This window comes from Odocoileus virginianus, chromosome 30 (genome assembly GCF_023699985.2).
Source record: "Odocoileus virginianus isolate 20LAN1187 ecotype Illinois chromosome 30, Ovbor_1.2, whole genome shotgun sequence".
Classification (NCBI taxonomy): domain Eukaryota; kingdom Metazoa; phylum Chordata; class Mammalia; order Artiodactyla; family Cervidae; genus Odocoileus; species Odocoileus virginianus.
In genome coordinates this window covers 38,630,476-38,647,561 of record NC_069703.1, presented here as the reverse complement: position 1 = coordinate 38,647,561, position 17,086 = coordinate 38,630,476, and the positions used below count along the sequence as shown (strand labels likewise).

The window sequence follows — 17,086 nt, the reverse complement described above, 5'->3', positions numbered from 1 at the left end:
ACCCATTTTTTACAGCTTTTTAAAGGTTTAATTGACATACAGTAAACCACGCAGGTTCCAGTTTATGACCTGATAAATTTTGTCATGTGTGTGCCTATGAAACTACCAAAAGTTCCCTTCAAATATTTTGAAATAACTTTATTTTTAAAGAAAATGTGATTTTTTTTTTAAAGAGATATATACTCAGTTTTTAATCTGGGAAACTATGTAGGATATGTGCTTTTTTTGTTCACACTTATCTATCCTTAAAAGCACTACCATCTAGTGCAGTGGTATATAAACTTCTTAAAGTGTAGAATCTTTCCTTCAAAAATTCTATGCAGAAATTCTGTACATAAAGTAGGAGAAAAAGAATGTTATAGTAGAAAATGGACTGTGTGTGTACAATGCATGGGGCACTTCCCTCTCAGCCTTACCCTCAGCATCGCCTCTGGACTCTTGGGTTTCCACAGAAGCCATTGGCTTAGGTGGAAAACTGTATAGGTGGGTAAACGAAAAGTCAAATTAATGTTTTAAGGAAATAATTATGAGAAAGGGACATGAAAGTCTTTTGTGTTGAAATTCGTGTTTTGCTCTTTCTGAGTCTTGTTTTCCTCCCTTATCCCCTTTGACCTACAGGACTATCCCACCTATACCATCCTTGGTCAGAGTCAGTACCAAGCTTGCTACCCCAGCTCCAGCTTTGGAGTCCCAGGCCAGACTAGCAGTGATGCTGAGAGCACCACGTTAGCAGCAGCCACTTACCAGACGGAGAAGCCCGGTGTCATGGGACCTGCAGCTGCAGCACCCAGACTTGCCTCTGGTAAGCGCTGCAGCTCCAAAAACTTTGGCTTAAGGGCATTTCATCCAGCCGGTGATGTTGAAGACTATTTTGTTCTTGTCTAAGTCACTATTCCGTGCTCTTGGCTTTCCCTCTCAGGTGAGGGGTATTTTAAACACTATCCAGACTGTGATGAGTCATTGGCAGACTGAATGTAAAACTTGATGTTGTGAACAAAAACAGACCAAGAATGAAAAGACTTTATTTCTGACTCCCACTCTACCCTGCCTGTAGCTTGTCACAGAGAACTTCAGAATCTTAGCACATTTTGTAGTAGTTAAAGAAGTCCAGTTTTAGTCTGTGCATCATTTGGACTTCTGGTTACACCTCAGGGTGGTAGTTCTTAACTTTTTCTGTGTCATAGATCCCTTTAAGATTTTGAGAAAAGCTGTGGTCCTTTTTCCCCAAAGAAATACATAGAATTTCACCTACAAATTTAAACCTCTACCTTAGCAATGAATCAGTGAATTATGATGTCCAGATTTTAATATCCTGACATAAAGACTTACACTTTCAGTAAACATATGCACATACTTTTTATTCATCTCTATTTTTCATAAGAATTTGGTGGTTTGCTGTTACATCCTATAACTTGAAGGAGGATTGTTTATCGTTAATACTGATGCATTTTTATAAACAGTGGTCTATACAGAGTGAAGTAAGCCAGAAAGATAAACACCAACACAGTACTAATGCATATATATGGAATTTAAAAAGATGGTAACGATAACCCTATATGCAGGACAGAAAAAGAGACACAGATGTATAGAACAGACTTTTGGACTCTGTGGGAGAAGGTGAGGGTGGGATGATCTGAGAGAATAGCACCGAAACATGTATATTATCAAGTGTGAAACAGATCACCAGCCCAGGTTGGATGCATGAGACAAGTGCTCAGGGCTGGTGCACTGGGAAGACCCAGAGGGATGGGATGGGGAGGGAGGTGGGAGGGGGGATCAGGATGGGGAATACATGTAAATCCAGGACTGATTCATGTTAGTGTATGGCAAAAACCACTACAGTATTGTAAAGTAATTAGCCTCCAACTAATAAAAATAAATGAAAAATAATAATAAAAATTAAAAAGAAAAAAACAGTGGTCTGCATCAACTAAAGCAGTTTTCTGTTCCTCTTGCCTCTACTAGTCTTCTAAATAGATGGACATACAGATGGTCACTGCTTCAAGCCTGCATAACATTGAAATCATTACATGCATTACTACCTTAGTTTTTAATTCATTTCTCTAAATATCTTTGTTCCTTATAACAGTTTTAACTTTTTAATAATGGAGAATGTCAAACATAGGCAGAAGTTGTCAGAATAGTATAGTGAACCCTTATATATCTGTCATCCAACTTCAACAGTTTAACAGCTCATAGGCAATCTTGTTTCAGCTGTGTGTGTACTAAGTCGCTTCAGTCGTGTCTGACTCTTTGTGACCCTATGGACTGTAACCTGCCAGCCTCCTCTGTCCATGGGATTCTCTAGGCAAGAATACTGGAGTCGGTTGCCATTCCCTTCTCTAGAGGTCTTCCCGACCCACGGATCGAACCTGCATCTCTTATATCTCCTGCATTGGCAGGCGGGCTCTTGACCACTAGCATTACCTGGTGACCTAGTATGTTTCAACTATACTTCATCTAATTCCTTCCTCAAATTCCAGGTCTCATGTCTCTAAAAGATAAATGCTTGATAACATAACCACAATGCCATTATACCATTAACAATATCCCATTCAACAATAATTCCTTAATGCCTAAGGGTATTCATATTTCTAGTTTTCTCATAAATGTTGAGAGTCTTGTTTTTGTTTAAATCCAAGTAAGGGCCTCCCTTGTGGCTCAGCTAGTAAAGAATCCACCTACAATGCGGGAGACCTGAGTTCGATCCCTGGGTTGGGAAGATTCCCCTGGAGAAGGGAAAGGCTACCCACTCCAGTATTCTGGCCTGGAGAATTCCACGGACTGTATAGTCCATGGGGTCTCTAAGAGTCAGACACGACTGAGTGACTTTCACTTTCAAGGTCCATACATTGTAATTGGTGGATATATATTTTGTTCTAACCTATAAATTCCCCCATCTCTTTTTCTTTCCTGTGTAATTTATTTGTTGAAGAAAGTAGATTGTTTTCTCAGTATCAATTCAGTTCAGTTCAGTCGCTCAGTCCCAACTCTTTGCGACCCCATGAACTGCAGCACGCCAGGCCTCCCTGTCCATCACCAACTCCTGGAGTCCACCCAAACCCATGTCCATTGTGTCGGTGATGACATCCAACTGTCTCAACCTCTATCGTCCCCTTCTCCTCCTGCCCTTAATCTTTCCCAGCATCAAGATCTTTTCAAATGAGTCAGCTCTGTGCATCAGGTGGCCAAAGGGTTGGAGTTTCAGCTTCAGCATCAGTCCTTCCAATGAACACCTTTAGGGTGGACTGGTTGGATCTCCTTGCAGTCCAAGGGACTCTCAAGAGTCTTTTCCATCACCACAGTTCAAAAGCATCAATTTTTTGGTGCTCAGCTTTCTTTATAGTCCAACTCTCACATCCATACATGACTACTGGAAAAACCATAGCCTTGATCAGACGGACCTTTGTTGGCAGAGTAATGTCTCTGCTTTTTAATATGCTGTCTGTGTTGGTCATAACTTTCCTTCCAAGGAGCAAGCATCTTTTAATTTCATGGTTGCAATCACCATCTGCAGTGATTTTGGAGCCCATAAAAATAAAGTCAGTATAAATTTCACCAGTTATAAGCTTAGAGGGTAGCTTGCTGCAACCTACTGCTTTCTGTATTTTATTTAAATTGGTAAATAGATCTAGGGTGGTGGTTTTCAACTGGAGGTGGTTTTGTGCCTCCTGCTTCCACCCCAAGGCCCCCACACCCAGGGGTATTTGGCAATGTGTGGAAGCATTTTTGGTTGTCACACTGGGAAGGGGGTGCTCCTGGCATCTAATGGGTAGAGGCCAAGGATCCTGCTTAACCAAACATCCTAAAACGTATAGGATGTCCCCTCACAACAAAAAGTGTCTGGACCAAAACGTCAGTTGTACCAAGTTCAGAAACTGATTGCAGGCTTAATTTTTTGGGTGGGGGCAAAATGACTTTATAGGTAAGTTTTTTCATTGTGGAGGCAGGCATACAAATTCTAGTTATGACTCTTCATGCTGTTAGGTCTGAATTTCCAAATTGCTTAAGTAAAGTTTGGTTTCGCAGCCTTTATCCCTGCAACATGATTCTTAAAGGCAGAGAGCCCGCTCTGGTTGTTATAGCCTGTGACTACTCTGGCAATACCAGTGTCTTACTTTTCCTTTTCAGGAGACCCTTCTCCAAGCCCATCTTTGACCCAGACCACACCAAGTAAAGATGCTGATGACCAGTCCAGGAAAAACATGACCGGCAAGAACCGGGGCAAGAGGAAAGCTGACGCCAGCTCTTCCCAGGACAGTGAATTGGAAGTATGGGAAGAAACTCATTTGAGTTACCACCTGCTTTTTTCTTTTCTCTTTTCTTTAAGTTTATCAAATATATTTCTGAAACTCATGGAGATTATGTGGTTCTATGTTGTGTACCATTTAATTCCTGAGCAGTAGAAAATGAATTGGCCAAGTGTGAAAAGAGAAGTGTAAAAACACATTTCTCTGTGCCAACATTTTACCATATCACTTTCAGATCCTTTTTACCAACAGCATTGAAAAAGCTTTTTCAAGTTTAGGTAGCCAGGTCACTTTTTAAGGGAAAGAACAATCAGTTCTATATTCCAGAGGAGAACAGGAAGAATAATGCATCATATTCAAAAAGCAGAGGGTAGCACAAGTAATGTCATACTGTTCTCCATTTCAAAATCTTAGAGTAAAATGAGAGAACTAAAAGTGCTTTAGGCCAAGTTTCTGTGAAACCTGCAACCAGATCTGGTATTGTAAATGAGGTTGGCTCTCTCTTACTCTCTAAACCCTATAGACATTTATTAAGGATGTACATTTGGCTTCATTATTAAAAAGACTAAAAAGCCATACAAAATTCTAATAATAATGGAGTTTTGATATTAATCTTTTTGTTTTCTTTCTTTAATTTTTCTATAATGTGATCGTTTAATGAGAAGAAAAAGCCATATTTAAAAATGAGTCCATTGACAGTTGTTCATAAGACGCTGGTAAATTGAGGCTGTGTTTGGAACCTCTCTTCCCTTTTGTTACTAGCAGGGTGGGAATGGGCAGGGAGAGAAAAAAAGAAAATCTAAAGACCTGATGTATTTCATGGGAAAAACTGAGAATTCACTCGTTTTTTTAAATTGTGGTAAAGTATATATTAAAATTTACCATTTTATAAGTGTGCAGTTTTAAGTACATTCACAGTGTTGTTCAGCAGTTCTTCATGATTGCAAACTGTGCACTCATTAAGCAGTAATTTCCTCTTCTCCTTCTATTGGTCCTTGGTAACCTTTGTTCTACTTTCTGTCGCTATAGATTTACCTGTTTCAGGTATTTCACATAAGTGGAATCACACAAAATCTTTCCTTCTGTGTCAGGCTTATTACTTCACCTCGCGTAATATTTTCAAGGTTCATCTATTCTGTAGCATGTTTCAGAACTTCATTCCTTTTTATGGCTGAATAACTAACTCCTTTGTGTATATATAGCACATTTTGTTTATCCATTCATCTGTGATGGACACTTGAGGTTTTTCCACCTTTGAGCTATTGTGAATAAAGTTGCTGTGAAAACTGCTTTGCTCAAAAGTATCACTTTGAGCCTCTTTTCAATTATTTTGGGTATAAACCTAGGAGTAGAATTGCGAGACCACATAGTAGTTCTGTGTTCAGCTTTTTGAGGAACCACCAACATGTTTTCCAAATGACTACACCATTTTACCTTCCTACCAGCTCTATACTAGGGTTCCAGTTGCCTCCCTTCTTTGCGTTTTCCGTCTTAATGGGTATGAAATGGTGTCTCATGGTTTTGATTTGCATTTCCTTAGTGACTGATAATATTGAGCATCTTTTCATGTGTGAATTGATCATTTGTCTATTTTATTGGAAGTAATGTCTAAGTCCTTTGCCCATTCTTTAAATTAGGGGGTTTTGTTTGTTTATTTGTTTGTTTTTCATTGTTTTTGAATCTTAGGAATTCTTTATTCTAGATTTTAATCCCTTGGCAGATATATGATGTGCAAATATTTTCTGTCCATTGTCTTTTCACTCTCTTGATGGTATCCTTTGATGGTTAACAGTTTTAAATTTTGAAGTTCTGTTTTTATTACTTGTGCTTTTGGTATTATACTTAAGGATCTAAGATTATGAAAACATCTATGTTTCTTGTAAGCATTTTATTATTTCAGCTCTTAAGTTTAGGTCTTTGATCCATATTGAGTTAACTTGTACATAGTGTGAAGTAAGGATCAAATTTTATTCTTTTGCACATGGATATTCAGTCCCCCTAGGACCTTGTTTTGGAAACACTTTCCTTTCCCCTTTGTTCATGGTATCCTTGCAGAAAATAATAATAATAAACTAACTCTCTCTCTCTCTTTCTATATACATATATGTGTGTATATGTATATGTGTATATATATATATATATATACACGGGTTTATTTCTGGGCCCTCTCCTCTGTTCCATTGGTCTGTGTGTCTGTGTTTATGCTAGTACCACACTATTTTGATTACTGTTGCTTTGTAGTAAGTTTAATATCAGGAAACGTGAGTCATCCAACTTTGTTCTTTTTCAAGACTATTTTGGCTCTTCAGGGTCCCTTGAGATTTCATACAAACTTTAGGTTAGTTTTTCTATCTCTTTAAAAAACAAGTGTTGGAAAACAACAACAACAACAAAAATAACAGTGTTGAGATTTTGATAGGGATTTAGTATACAAGTCCTGAACTATCAGTTAAATTTATTCCTAAGTATTTTATTATTTTTTATGCTTTTGTTTAGTTCCTTTTAGGATTATTCATTTCACGCTTATAGAAACAGCTGATTTCTGAATTCATTTTAGTAGCTCTCAGTAATTTTTTGTGGGTTCTTAAAGGTTTTCTCTGTGTAAGATCACATCATCTGTGAACAGAGGTAGATTTACTTCTTTCTTTCCAGTTTGGGTACCTTTTTTTACCCTTATTCTGGCTAGAATTTCCAGTACCATGTTGGAATAGAAGTGATGAACACAGGCACACTTCTGTTATTCCTAATCTCAGGGGTAATACTTCCAGTTTTCCACCATTGAGTATGATATTACTTATAGGTTTTTCAATATGACCTTTATCATGATAAGGAAGGTACTAGTATATTGAGTGTTCTTATCATGAAAGTGTGCTGAATTTTGTCAAATGCTTTTTTTTACATCAGTTGAGATGACCATGTGGGTTTTTTCCTCTGTTGTTAATGCAGTATATTACATTGATTTTCTTTTTTTTTTTCTACATTGAGCCATTCTTGCATTCTGGGAACAAATCCCACTTGGTCTTGATGTATAATTCAATATGCTGCTGAACTTTGTTTGCCACTGTTTTGTTGAGGTTTTTGCATCAGTGTTCAGATGAGACATTGGTCTGTAGTTTTCTTGTCTTGTCTTTATCTGACTTCAGTGTCAGGGTAATGCTGGCTTCATAGAGTGAGTTACGAAGTATTCCTGCCTCTTCAGTTGTTTGGAAGGTCTGAAGGATTTTGTTTGGTAGAGTTCACCAGTGAAACCATCTGATCCTCGCCTTTTCTTTCTTGGGATATTTTTATTATTGATTCAACCTCCTACCAGTTAAAGGTCTATTCAGATTTTCTTCTTCTTTTTGAATCAGTTTTGGCACATTGTGTATTTCTAGGAATTTGTTGTTTTATCTAGATTATCTATTGGTGTATAGCTCTTCATAATATAAAGGATTATAAAATCCTTTTTATTTCTTTAAAATTAGTATTAATATCCCCACTTTCATTTCTGATTTTATTCATTTATGTCTTCTTTTTTCTTAGCTAGTCTAACTAGAAGTTGTCAATTATATAGATCTCTTCAAAGAACCAACTTTTGGTTTTGTTGATTTTCTCTATCTTTTCCTACCTTCTGCTTTTTCCTACCCTTTTCTAACCTTTATTTTTTCCTTCCTTCTACTGGCTTTGTCTAGTAGCGTAAATTGTGCACTTTGTTTATTGACTGAGATATTTTTTTAAGGTACACATTTGGAACTATAAATTTCCTTTGGGACTTCCCTGGTGATCCAGTGGTTAAAACTCCCTACTTCCAATGCAGGGGGCACAGGTTCGATCCCTGGTTGGTTGGGGGACTAAGATTTCACGTGCTGTGCAGTATGGCCTTAAAAAGAAAAGAAAAAAAAAAAGCCTTCTTAGCTGTTTCCACAGCATCCCACAAATTTTGGTATGTTGTTTTTTGGTCTTCATTCCAAGGTATTTCCTAATTTCACTTGTTATTTCTTTTTTATCCATTGTTTGTTTAAGATTATATTAATTTTCACATATGTGTGAATTTCCCAGTTTTTCTTCTATTATTGATTACTTGTTTCATTCTACTATGATTTAAAAAGATGCTCACTCATTTTTAAAAATATTTCCCTCATTCAGCGGGTATTTCTGTGGGACTTAGATGAAACCATCATCATCTTCCACTCCCTTCTTACTGGATCCTATGCCCAGAAGTATGGAAAGGTAATTCGAGTCTTTCTTCCTTTGTTTTAACTGTCCCTCTTTATGTGTGCAGGTGACCAAGATCACGGTCTCTGTTATCGCCATCTTACCTACTGACCTTTCACTTTTCACGTAAAACTTCACCTGATGGCTTATATATACCAGGCAGACTACATGGTCAGGCAGAGTTGATAAAGCTGGGAACTAGACCTTGGACTAGTACTGAAAGCTGAAGTTGGTGGAGGGTGGTAACAGCTAAGTATGGGACTGAACTCAAAACAGAGTGAAGTCTCAGGATTACCTGCTCCAAAGACTGATCTGTTATCCCTTACATCACATGTGACAGTCCAAACTGAGCATTTCATTTAGCTGAGAATCTGCGAGATCTGTACATTTAAAATATTAAATAACTTTCTAAAACAGATTGTACAGCTTCTTAAATGAAAATGTACCGAGCAGAATTTAAGTTTAGTTATCAGTTTTGACAGAGGGATGAGCTGTTTTGAGGTATTGTCTGTATATTTCTATACTAAATTACCTCCAGGTTCCTTTTTTTTTTTAAGTTTCTGTGAATAAATTTTATAAAAATATCTGCCTCATTTACCATCCTACTTTATCTACTCCTGATTATTTCTTATTGTCACTATTTGTTTCTATTAGAAGTATTTTCCGTAGGCTTTTAGTATCTAGGCTGGTAAACTGACATAAGCTTATATACTCTATAACAAGACTGATTATGAAAGTATATAAAATAAGATCATACCACCTCTAAGTGAAGGTCTGATAGTTCCTTTTAAAGCTATGTGCATTGGTTTTCCTACAAATATTTCTTTACTGATTTCCTGGTTGTTTAGATTGTCAGAGTACTGACTTCCGGTGTTATACTGTGTGTGTATGTATTTGTGTGTGTGTGTGTGTGTGTGTGAGATAATGAGTGTTACAATAGCAATATTTTAGCAATAGTTAGAATTTCTCCTGAAGCAGGGAGTTTTTCCAAAAATTGTTTTTTGTTTTTTTTTTTAAGTGGGTTAAAATCCTGAAATTTTTAACTTTGCACAATCTAAGCTTCTTATAACTGTGAATGAAATTGCATCAGTAATAGGGAGAAGCACTATTGTGGACCAGTGTTTTTTTGGCCTTGACCTTAAATAATTTTGAAACATTTAGAGGTAAGAACTGATGCTGTGAGTGCCAAGTCAAACAAATTCTCTTATTGCCTTTCAGGACCCAACAGTAGTGATTGGCTCAGGTTTAACAATGGAGGAAATGATTTTTGAAGTGGCTGACACGCATCTATTTTTCAATGACCTAGAGGTATGCATTTTAAATTGTTTCTGTGCTTCAGTGAAACACTTTGTTCCATAACTTATTTATTGAGACTGTGATTTTTGCGTTTAGAGGAAGTGTGGTTAAACAGGGTAGGTATAGGGAGGCCAGCTGGGCACCTAGGTGTACATAGTCTTGAAGAAATAGTTCCTTGGTTAGGTCAGCACAGTCTTGTTTCTGGGCTTCAGTTTTATTGGCTCAAAAATTTGATTTTGTTAGCGTATTTGGAAGTGATCTAACTCTAGGGGCAGTATCATCCCATCAGGTAAAGCACTGATACATAAACCAACATTCTGATTTATTCATCTACATTAAATAATATATAGAAGATGGCATTGGTTGTACTCTTAATTATATTTTGACTGTTCTTCAGTCTTACCTTCTTAAAAGACAGCTTCTTTATTTGTCAGATTTGTAGAGGGCTACTCTTAACTTGTATTTTGTACCTGCTTATTGTCCATGTGTAGGTAAGCCATGAAGTCCAGATCATTTTCTGTTTAGGTGGAGGGAAACCTGAAAACACTGAGAGCTTCTTGGTTAATTGTTGTAGCTTTGACATTCCAGTTCATCTTTGAGGTAAACATGGTGTAGTGGAGAGAGCATAGGACTAGGAATCAGGACCAGACCAAGTACCAAGTTAGGAAAGTTATCTCCCCATTCTGGGCCTCAGTTAAGCAGTTATCCTACACAAGAAACTAGTCACAGTTGTTCTGTCTGAAGATGGGAATGCATTGCCAAGACACTGAGGTAGGAAGGAACAGATTTGTCACTTAATGTCCTTTTGAATTTTGAACTCTGTATGATGTATATTACCTACTTTTTTAAATAGTGAAAATTTTAAAGCAAAATAATCACAAAGTAATCCTCTTTCTTTTCAAACACAGTCTAGTTCTACCCAACAGACAATTCTCCAACAAGTTAAATTAGTAGAGCTCTGCACTCCAGTACTTTTATGTAAGCTCCACAGTGCTTTAATCTTCCATCAACTTCACATGTTGATATATTGGAACATTATAGTTTTTATTCAGCAAACATTTATTGAAAACCTACTATGTGCCAGTAATTGTTGCCAAATTGTATTTGTAATGATTTTCTAGACATAGTCCTCACTCAGGACTGAAAGTTCTGTGAAGAATTTGACCTGAATGTGTTCCTGCCCCCCAGGTCAGTGGTTCTCAACTTTAGGGGGCATAAGAATCACCTGGGGAGTGTGTTAAAAATGACAACTCTAGGACTTCACTCACAGAAATTCTGTTCAAAAATAGGCATTTTAAAACATCTTCCCCAGAGGATTCTGATGCAAGTGGACACCATGGCACCGCCCTAGGTGGTGTCAAAGGAATAAATCTGTCAGTTAGGCAGTGGGTGGCATTTTACCTCAGTAGTAGTGTGGGCTTAGAGGAAAGAACCCGTGGTCTTTCACATTGAAAGACCTAAACTCCTTCTAGTTTCTTTCTACCACTCACTAGTTTTATGACCTTGGGCCAATCATTTTATCTCACTTTTAGAATATGAGGAGACTGACTTAGGTGACCTCTTCTAATTCATAAGTTTGAATTTACAAATTTCTATTTCAGTCATTCTCATGCATTGAGAATGCATTCAGTCAGTATCATGCATTGATACTGCACACACTCTACCAGCATCGTTTTCGTCTGCAAAAACTTACTCAGTGCATGCTACGTAAGGGCCCTGGACTAGACTAGAGGATTCTAAAGGAGATGTAAAATGTGGTTGTGCCATAAGAGGCCTACACTGTGATAGAACTTGCAGTCTAATGTAGGACATAGACACACCTGACAGTATAAGGGAGTTTCTGCTTATACCCATGGGCTGTGGCAAAAGTGAACTGTTGATATCAGAGCATAACTGAGGGTTGGTATGGTTAAGGAAGATTCCATGAAGACTGAGGAATGTAAATTAGGCCTTTAAAGAAGTTGAACAGCAACGGGGGTGAGATAGACCCTCCACGCATAAGAAACTATAAGGTATTTCATCATCCTGCCATTGTCTGTGGTATTTTTACAATATATCATGGTGATAATAGAACTGCTCTCTGGGATGAAGTTATAGGTGGTTTTGTCTTTTAACAGGAGTGTGACCAGGTGCATGTGGAAGATGTGGCTTCTGATGACAATGGCCAAGACTTGAGGTAATAAAAACAGTGGTATCTTAAACATCAGTACACCTGTTATGCACACGACACTGACTAGGTTCAGAGGAAAACAAAGATGATTAAGACATGGCCCTAAAAGAGCTCACAGTCTATTAGAGAAGATAGAAACAAAGACAGTTGATGATGGCATGCGGTGTGAGAAGCCATGTGACAGTAGAAAATGTGATGGGATGTAGAGTAGAAAGTAATCCTGATGGTTGTGGGGAGCCGGTGGTGCCAACACTTGAGTGGCCTTCTCAACACAGTAGAATTTGAGTGTAATCTTGGAGATTGGGCAGCATGATGGAATGAGACAAAAGCATTCCAAAGTTAAGGATATAGTAGTTTCTCCTTGGCCAGATTTTCAGTCAAGAAAAGTGTGCTTCCAGATTGGTTAGTCTTAGATACAAATAAGCATCAGGTAATTTCACCAGGGAAGTTAAATGGTGGGGGTCTGGTGGTGTCAAATGACCCTATGGAAGACAGTCTTAAACATTAATATCACAGTGAATGCTAAACCAGGGAGGTCTCAGTGGCAAAATGCTTGCTTAGTCTCCTCCTGTCTCTCTTGGCTACGGTCTTCTAGCCCAGTAGTCTTAGCCAAGAATAATTCAAAAATTTGTCTCCGTTATATTTAAAGACTTTTAGAAAAAAAAATTGTCACATCTTTTCATGTTAATTTGTTTTATTAATGTTTATCCCTTTCCATAGGCAAAAAGTTTTTCCATTGTCTACCCTAAAATTGTTTCCTCTGTGAATTCTCAACTCTAGAGCAGATCTGGACACATCAGTTAGTAAGGACACAGCCCTGCGGTGCCGAGGAGGAGGAGAGGTCTCCCTCCAGGAGCGGCATCCGCCGTGCATGTTGTGTCTTGCACAGCTGTGGAGGGCACCATTCTTAAGAGGTTTTACTCACCTTAGGACAGAGCTTGGTCTGAAGCAGTTTACGATCCACTCTGAGCTCTAGTGCTCTTTTGTTTCTCATATACATACGGCTGGGCTTCCCTGGTGGCTCAGACGGTAAAGAATCTACCCGCAATGTGGGAGACCTTGGTTCAGTCCCTGGTTGGGGAAGATCCCAATGGTAACCCACTCCAGTACTCTTGCCTGGAGAATTCTATAGACAGAGGAGCCTGGTGGGCTACAGTCCATGGGGGCCACAGAGAGTCAGATAACGACTGAGCAACTAAGCCCAACACATACATGCGGCTAACTAATAGTGGCCTATATTTTTATTGGCAACTTTTTCTTAAATATAGAATCTCACACTTACGGAATTCTGTTCTGACTTTTGAACGAAGTTGTCCCTAATTCCATCAGTCATTTTTAAATCTTGACTTAGGAAGTAGTCATCCCTCCCAGCTGTTTAACTGTAACAGTTGTCTATTGCTATGTAACAAATTACTTCAAAGCCTAGTAGCTTAAAGCAATTACCATTTATCATCTCATTGTTTCTGTAGGTCGGGAGCTTGAAAGTAATTTAGCTGGGTAGTTCTGAATCAGGGTCTTTGAGATTAAAATCAAGATCGCTGGAGCTAAAATCATCTGAAGGCTTGAGTGGAGCCAAGGACCTGCTTCCAACCTATCATGTGTGGCTGATAGCAGGAGGCCTCAGGCCTCACTGTGCCCCTTCACAGGGCAGCTTGAGTGTTCTCACATGACAGCTGACACTTAGAGCAAGCCCTGTAAGAGAAGTCTGGTCTCTAAAGCCTGACACCATCACTTCCACCACATTCTGCTTGCGTTCAAATACAGTCCATACCCGAAGGGAGCAGAGTTAGAAGAGAGGAGTAGTGGCCCATGAACTTAATGAACAAGTCAACAGATCTCTGAAGAAAAACATTCCCGTTTTCTTACTGTTAAAAGTTGGGGTTCATTCCTCCCATTATTTTTTCACACTTCTTTTTACATAGTTGCAATCATATTGTGGGTATGTACAAAAAAATTTATATTCTGAAGGCTTTTTTCCACTGTAAGATATCGTCTATCATTAGTGAAAGGATGGTCTGTCTGAAGCCAACCTCTAGGGAATGCTGATGCTCAAATTGTTCTGTCCCTCTTGCTCTCCCTCTCCATCCTTTCTTTGATAGAAGTAACAGGGGTGAGATGGCAGACCGATGAAAGATAGCCTCTGACATACAGAGATTAAGGAAGAAGAGTCTCACGGCTTTGATGTCAGATACTATGGAATAGGACAGAGAATCTCAGGTGGCCTTCAGCCTAAAACTCTGCAGTACAGATTTTCATTTTCATCATCCTCTCTCTCTGCAGCAACTACAGTTTCTCGACAGATGGTTTCAGCGGCTCTGGAGGCAGTGGCAGCCATGGTTCCTCTGTGGGTGTCCAGGGAGGTGTGGACTGGATGAGGAAATTGGCTTTCCGTTACCGAAAAGTGAGAGAAATCTATGATAAGCATAAAAGCAACGTGGGTGGTAAGTGTGGCATGTAACCAGCTAATTTTCTCTTTTGTTCTGATTTCCTGTTTTCCTTTCCAGGGTTTACCTTAGAGCTCCCAGATTATGAATTTGTGACACAGTGACATTTTAACTCTGTATTTAAACAACGGGGTCTGATTGAAACCCTGTGAGGAGGAACCTCTGCATTCCTCATGGACTCTTCTTAGCATAACTTCACCAAGTTCTCTTGTTCTTTTTAGACAGCTTTCCTTTTTAAAAGAAATGTGTTCCATAGATTATGTTTGACACATAGATTTGACACATAGATTATGTGTTTTTTCTGGACTCACAACTACTGTCAGTAATATTTAAGAGGTTCCCATATTTTTGGACAGATTTATCTAGCCATCAGGCCAAGTCAGGTAGAACTAGCGACCAGGTTTATAGTGGATGGAAAAACTAGTTCCAGCTTGATAGGTTGGCAGTATCCATGCACTGTAATTTGAAGGACCTTGGCCGTTCTTTCTGCCCAGATATGTCTCACACATCAGGTGCCATTGTGCCTGAAATCCATATATTTGGAATTAATTAGCCATAGATTGTTCAAATGAGAAGAGACATTAGACAGCAAATCTAAATCCTTCATTTTGGATTTGAGAAAACTGATGGTCCATCATGAGGATAACAAAGGCAGGTCACATAGCAAGTTAGTGACCATACCACAGCTGGACCTTTGGTCCAGTGCACTTTACATTCATATAGACCTCTCTTTAGTGACGTGCCCTTGTGAGAAAATATTGAAAGCTCTGACCCACCACCCTCAAACACCTACATCGACACAGAACGTTGAGTGAAGTTTTAGGGATTCCATGGACCACCTAGAAGTATCCTGCTGTGTCAGGAGAGGCCTCAGAGCCAGTACTTTTTATTTTGGCAATCAGGTCGTTTTGTTTTTTCTCTCTCACAGATATTAGCCTTTCTTTTGTTAGTTTTCATATACAACCTATGTGTCTGGTCCATTTTCTGCCCAGTGAGTGTCTCAACCTGGTTTCCTGAAGAAAGTGCTTTATAACCCTCTTTGAGAATCCCTGGATCCTACCCTGGGAAACATATTAAAAGTAATATCCACCTGTATTTTTTTTTTAAGTGAATTAACAAAAGTGCTACATCATAGTAGTTAAATCTATGACATAGGCATGCCTGTGTATGTCATACATGACATATAAACACTTGTTTGGTTTTTGTTTTATCAGAAATGTTGAGAGTCATCTAATTGTAGGCTTGTATTGTGAAACCATCAGTCTGAAAATAAATTATAAACTGTAATACTCGAAATGATTTCTGTTTTTATGGAGTACTGGTAGTAGAATATCTTTACCTTCACTATAGAAAAGTTAGAGCCAGATTTATTATTTGAATATTCTAATTCAAGTATCTGATAACATGCTCCCATCAGATGAACTCTTTTTTGTTTTGTGCTTAGTTATCTGATCTTAAAGCAGTGCTTCAGTCTCTCATCAGCTGGAGTTGTTTCAGAACTAAGTACAGTACAGATGATGTTCAGAATATGGTGATTCAACCTGAAATCTCAGGTTGATGTGTTCTGAAGGAGGTGAAAGCACTGTCTCCTTGAGAGCAGTGTATGGCAGTGGGAAGATTTCTAAGACCAAAAGACAGTAATTGCTCTGTATTCTTAGGCAGCCTCCTTTCCTCCCTGAGCGTTGTTTTCTTTAGAAAGAGACTGGAAATGCTGTGGGCTTTTCCATCTATAATTGTTCCCCTTTTTTTGATTCTTAATGTCACATCTATAGCAGTGCTACTCAAAGTATGGTCCACCAGTCTGCAAATGATGTACTGGCTGGTTGATGAAAGAATGAGCTTGAGCCAGATCCTAATCACAATGTTTCTCTCAGCTGATTTTGTTGTGGTTATGCCCCGCCAAGCAAAAGACGCTGGTGGGAAGAGTCAAAAGGCTTGTTGAGTAGGCTACTGCAGGGCCTTATCAAGGAGAGAGATGTGTTTGCTCAGTAGATATTTCAGTAACACACTATTTCCAAATTGAATTTAGAAGTTGCTTTCTTGATGCCAGCACGGATCTTGTCAAATGAGGAATGTGTCTTTTTTTTATTCCCAAAGGGCTCCTCAGTCCCCAGAGAAAGGAAGCACTGCAAAGACTAAGAGCAGAGATTGAAGTTTTAACAGATTCCTGGTTAGGAACTGCCTTGAAATCTTTACTTCTTATCCAGTCCAGGTATGGAAATGCTTTTTCTAGGTCTCATCCTCTCAGAGAGATTCTTTCTCCCACCCTGGTCCAGGATAGGCCATTCCCAAAAACAGGCTGTGGGGAAGGGTGAGAGGAGTTCAGTGCTGCAGGCAAGGATTCATAGTGGGAGGCAAGGCCATTTTACTCTAACAGCACACCTTAGAGTTTTGAACATCTTTTTCTTTTCTCTTACTTTTTGTTCACAAAATTATACTCAGTAACCCAGAATCTCCAGCACCAGAGGTGGATGGGCCTGATAACATCGAAGAATACATGGAGGAGACTTCACAAATACCCTAAATACAGGAAGCTCCAAAGAAATGTAGCACAGCCTACTCAGAAAGGCAGGATTCCAAAGAAAAAGAGTACATTAAGCAGATTAAGGAAATTTGAGCTCAAAGCTTAGAATGGGAAATGAAAACATAGCTTTATTCGTCCCTCCTTCAAAGCTAGAATTCCAGACTTAGAGCCTAGTAAACAGAAACTGACACCCAGGAATGGATATCTG

At 38.7% G+C, this 17,086-nt stretch overlaps 1 protein-coding gene across 6 annotated transcripts in view; it reads left to right on the top strand.

The window, feature by feature from the left end:
- The window catches only part of EYA3 (EYA transcriptional coactivator and phosphatase 3), a 90,808-nt gene that overhangs the window by 59,312 nt on the left and 14,410 nt on the right, over positions 1 to 17,086 (top strand). For 5 of the 6 annotated variants that reach the window (XM_020909106.2, XM_020909105.2, XM_020909107.2 and 2 more), the window contains 7 exons: positions 619 to 802; positions 4,132 to 4,271; positions 8,376 to 8,459; positions 9,663 to 9,752; positions 11,858 to 11,916; positions 14,191 to 14,351; positions 16,452 to 16,566. In XM_020909106.2, the coding sequence (XP_020764765.1) occupies positions 619 to 802; positions 4,132 to 4,271; positions 8,376 to 8,459; positions 9,663 to 9,752; positions 11,858 to 11,916; positions 14,191 to 14,351; positions 16,452 to 16,566 (833 nt within the window). The remainder of the gene's footprint in view (positions 1 to 618; positions 803 to 4,131; positions 4,272 to 8,375; positions 8,460 to 9,662; positions 9,753 to 11,857; positions 11,917 to 14,190; positions 14,352 to 16,451; positions 16,567 to 17,086) is intronic. The other variant, XM_020909113.2, reaches the window with a different exon arrangement.